This window comes from Lactuca sativa, chromosome 1, assembly GCF_002870075.4.
Source record: "Lactuca sativa cultivar Salinas chromosome 1, Lsat_Salinas_v11, whole genome shotgun sequence".
Lineage (NCBI taxonomy): Eukaryota > Viridiplantae > Streptophyta > Magnoliopsida > Asterales > Asteraceae > Lactuca > Lactuca sativa.
Genome location: NC_056623.2, coordinates 132151079 through 132154184, shown reverse-complemented (window position 1 = coordinate 132154184; position 3106 = coordinate 132151079). Strand labels below are relative to the sequence as shown.

The 3106-nt window shown below is 29.1% G+C and overlaps 1 protein-coding gene across 1 annotated transcript; it reads left to right on the top strand.

Annotated features, from left to right (window-relative positions):
- The first annotated feature begins 480 nt into the window (after window positions 1-480).
- LOC111909400 (uncharacterized) lies at window positions 481-2022 on the top strand. Its single transcript, XM_023905224.3, has 3 exons — window positions 481-1453; window positions 1552-1620; window positions 1748-2022. Exons 1-3 carry the CDS (start codon window positions 711-713, stop codon window positions 1830-1832), a joined length of 897 nt encoding a protein of 298 aa, XP_023760992.1. The 5' UTR covers window positions 481-710; the 3' UTR covers window positions 1833-2022.
- Window positions 2023-3106: the final 1084 nt, after the last annotated feature.

Here is a 3106-nt window from a genome sequence, read left to right as displayed (position 1 = left end):
AAAAGTCTAAATTGCAAGTAAAAACATGCGTACAAAAAATTAAAAGGGTCAAAAAGTATTTTTCATTGGCAAAAGGACCGGGCGGACAATAAAATCAAAACACAATAACTAAATGCATACGAGTTTAATAGTTTTCGTGATTATGTATGTTTTAGGAAACCATAGGAACCAATTGCGTAATTTTATCAAAACTATAAATAAAAACTAGAACCGAAAAAAAAAAACGATCTAACCTGCAAACCAAAAATTAACAACCTAGATTGAGATTTTCAATTTATTTAGTCTAAATTCATCAACCAATTTAACTAAGTGGGTTAGGTTGGATAAAAAATATCAACTTGGTTTTAACCCGTTAACATATTTAAATTTAATATGTATTTAATATTATACTTAAATAATAATATTTAATATTATAATTATAATATTGTACTATTATTTTTCATTTAAAAAGATGCAACCGTAATTCTCATTAGTTGCAACAATCCTACATACTTCTGAACAAACTCCTCTCACCATTGGTCAATCCTAAATTGTTGAGCTTGAATTACATAAATGGGTTTGCTTAAATTGGGTTGGGTTTGGTTGATATGTTCGAATCATTTAATAAACCCAATCAAGTAGCTCTAGTAAAACCTAAAAACTGTCAAACACTCGCTTTGTCTATAGATTCCTGCAACTAAACCCTAGTTGTATCGCAAATTCTGATCCGAATGATGTCGCTTACAGCGAGAGTCGATGAGTTGGAATCGAGAATGAAATTAGTGCAAACGGAAATCGGCAATGTTCAATCAGAAATTGGATCGATGAAAGAAGATATGCAGAAGATGATGAAGCTATTCGAACTATTCATCAGAAACGTGGGTAATGATCGTGAGATGAATCGTTTTACTGCAATTAAAGAAAGAAAACTGGATTTACCTACTTTCGACGGAAATGATCCGGAAGATTGGATCCTTAGAGCAGAACATCACTTTGATCTCAATCATCTAACAAATGAAGAACGTCTGGAAGCAGCGGCGATAGCATTTGAAGGCGACGCGATTAGATGGTTTCAATGGGAGAGTAAGCGAAGTCCGATGATTGAATGGGAAGACATGAAACTCAAATTGTTGAAGCATTTCGGAATCACGGGATCTGGTTCACTCTTTGAGAAATTTCTCGAAGTGAAACAGGAGGGCAGTGTCGCTGATTATCGAAGGAAATTTGTGAATTTAGCTGCACCTTTAGATGATATATCTGAAGAGATGTTCTTGGGTAAGTTTATGAGTGGTTTACAACCGATGATCAGATCTGAACTGAGGCTTTTTTCACCGGAAAACGTGTCTGATGCTATGGATATTGCAAGTAGAATTGAAAAGAAGAATAAATCCCTCAAAAGTGCTGGAATTTGGTTCGATAATCAGGAAGAAGTTGATCAAGGGGTTCTTGCTTATCTCCGGTTTCCTCCAAATTAGTAAGTTTTAATTGCATTGAAACACAAATTAGTTTCACTTGAATTGGATCTTCATGTAGTTTATCTTGGATGTAATTTGTTTTTTTTTTTTTTGGTAGTGGTAGAGAAGTGGGCATACATATAAATGAACTTGAAGAGAGGCTGAATCTTTCTCATGACAAAATCATGTAAGCTCTTCTCTTTCAATCTCTCAAAAACATATATAAAAATGTGAAATTTTTATTTGTTAAGAGGCAAATGGAAGAAATAAAATCACACTTTCATTTATTTGTTTATTATATTGGTTTACAACAGGGAATCAATAAGAAGACTTGAAGATGAACGCAAGATATATTCATCAATTGATGACTTCCACTACAAAGCAATAAGCATGAATTGATGATACAAAACAACTAATTTTAGATGATATTATACTAATTTTAGGAGAATGAATCTTGATCCTTTTTAGGTTTTCTTATCTGCTTAAATCGTCATCTTCAAATTTAGCTTATTTGTATAGTATTTGAAGAATGGGTGTTTTATTACTGAATTAGTGCTCATATGTGTTAGCAAATTGTGTTTATGTTCAATGTTTGTGCAATTACTTTCTCTACAAAAAGCACATCTTATATATCAGAAATTCAGCATTTTGTGTAATTAACGGAAAAATTAATTGATATATAGGGATGACTGTAGCTTATACTGCTCCAACAAGACATGAATACCTAAAAATGATTTTGCAAAATAATTAAAAAAAAAAAACAAAAAACTTTGCAAGAGTTGAGAGGTATTGTGAAAACTTAAACAAACACTAAAATTTTGGTTTTGTTTTAATACACTACTATTAAATTTTAGGTTTATGACTTGGGAGAGTAACTATATATTTGAGGAAAAGGATAATGACTTAAAGGGTAACATAATTTTTTATTTGTACATATTTTGTCACTGAGTTTTATTTTCGTTTTTTTTTTCATTTATATTTACCTTTTTAACTTGTTTAACCGTATATATTTATTCCTTATGACCAACTACTCCAAATAAGCCGGAAAAATGACTTAAAAAAGTAATATATTTTTCATTTTTTACACATTTAGTTTTTAATATTTTTTACACACACACAAATATATATATATATATATATATATATATATATATATATATATATATATATATATATATATATATACATACTAGCCGTTTACCCACGCAAAGCGATGGGTACGGATTAACAAAATGACATAAAAAATTTGTTAAACAAAATGACGAACGTATAGATATTTTTTATACCTAGGCTAGGATTAAACGTAAGATCTATGTAGTTATCGCGGTCGAAAACCAAATAGCGGTCAAGGTCCGCTATTTGAAATAGCGGTTTTCACGATGCTTTAGCGGTGATATAGCGTATATATATATATATATATATATATATATATATATATATATATATATATATATATATATATATATATATATATATATATATATATATATATATATATATATATATATATATATATATATCTTTTAGTTAATGTTTAATTAATCTTTATTCTTTACTTAATATTTATTAATCGATTACACGTACCATCGTAAATCGTGATAGTTAAAGTTATTAAGTTTAATCTTTAATCCTTAATTAGTTTATTAGTATTATTCAAAAATAGGCAGCATAAA

Coding starts and splice junctions, on each gene's coding strand:
- LOC111909400 (XM_023905224.3), top strand. CDS start 711: ATGATGTCGCTTACAGCGAGAGTCGATGAGTTGGAATCGAGAATGAAA. Junction 1,454..1,551: donor CTCCGGTTTCCTCCAAATTA/GTAAGTTTTAAT, acceptor TTTTTTTGGTAG/TGGTAGAGAAGTGGGCATAC. Junction 1,621..1,747: donor CTTTCTCATGACAAAATCAT/GTAAGCTCTTCT, acceptor GGTTTACAACAG/GGAATCAATAAGAAGACTTG.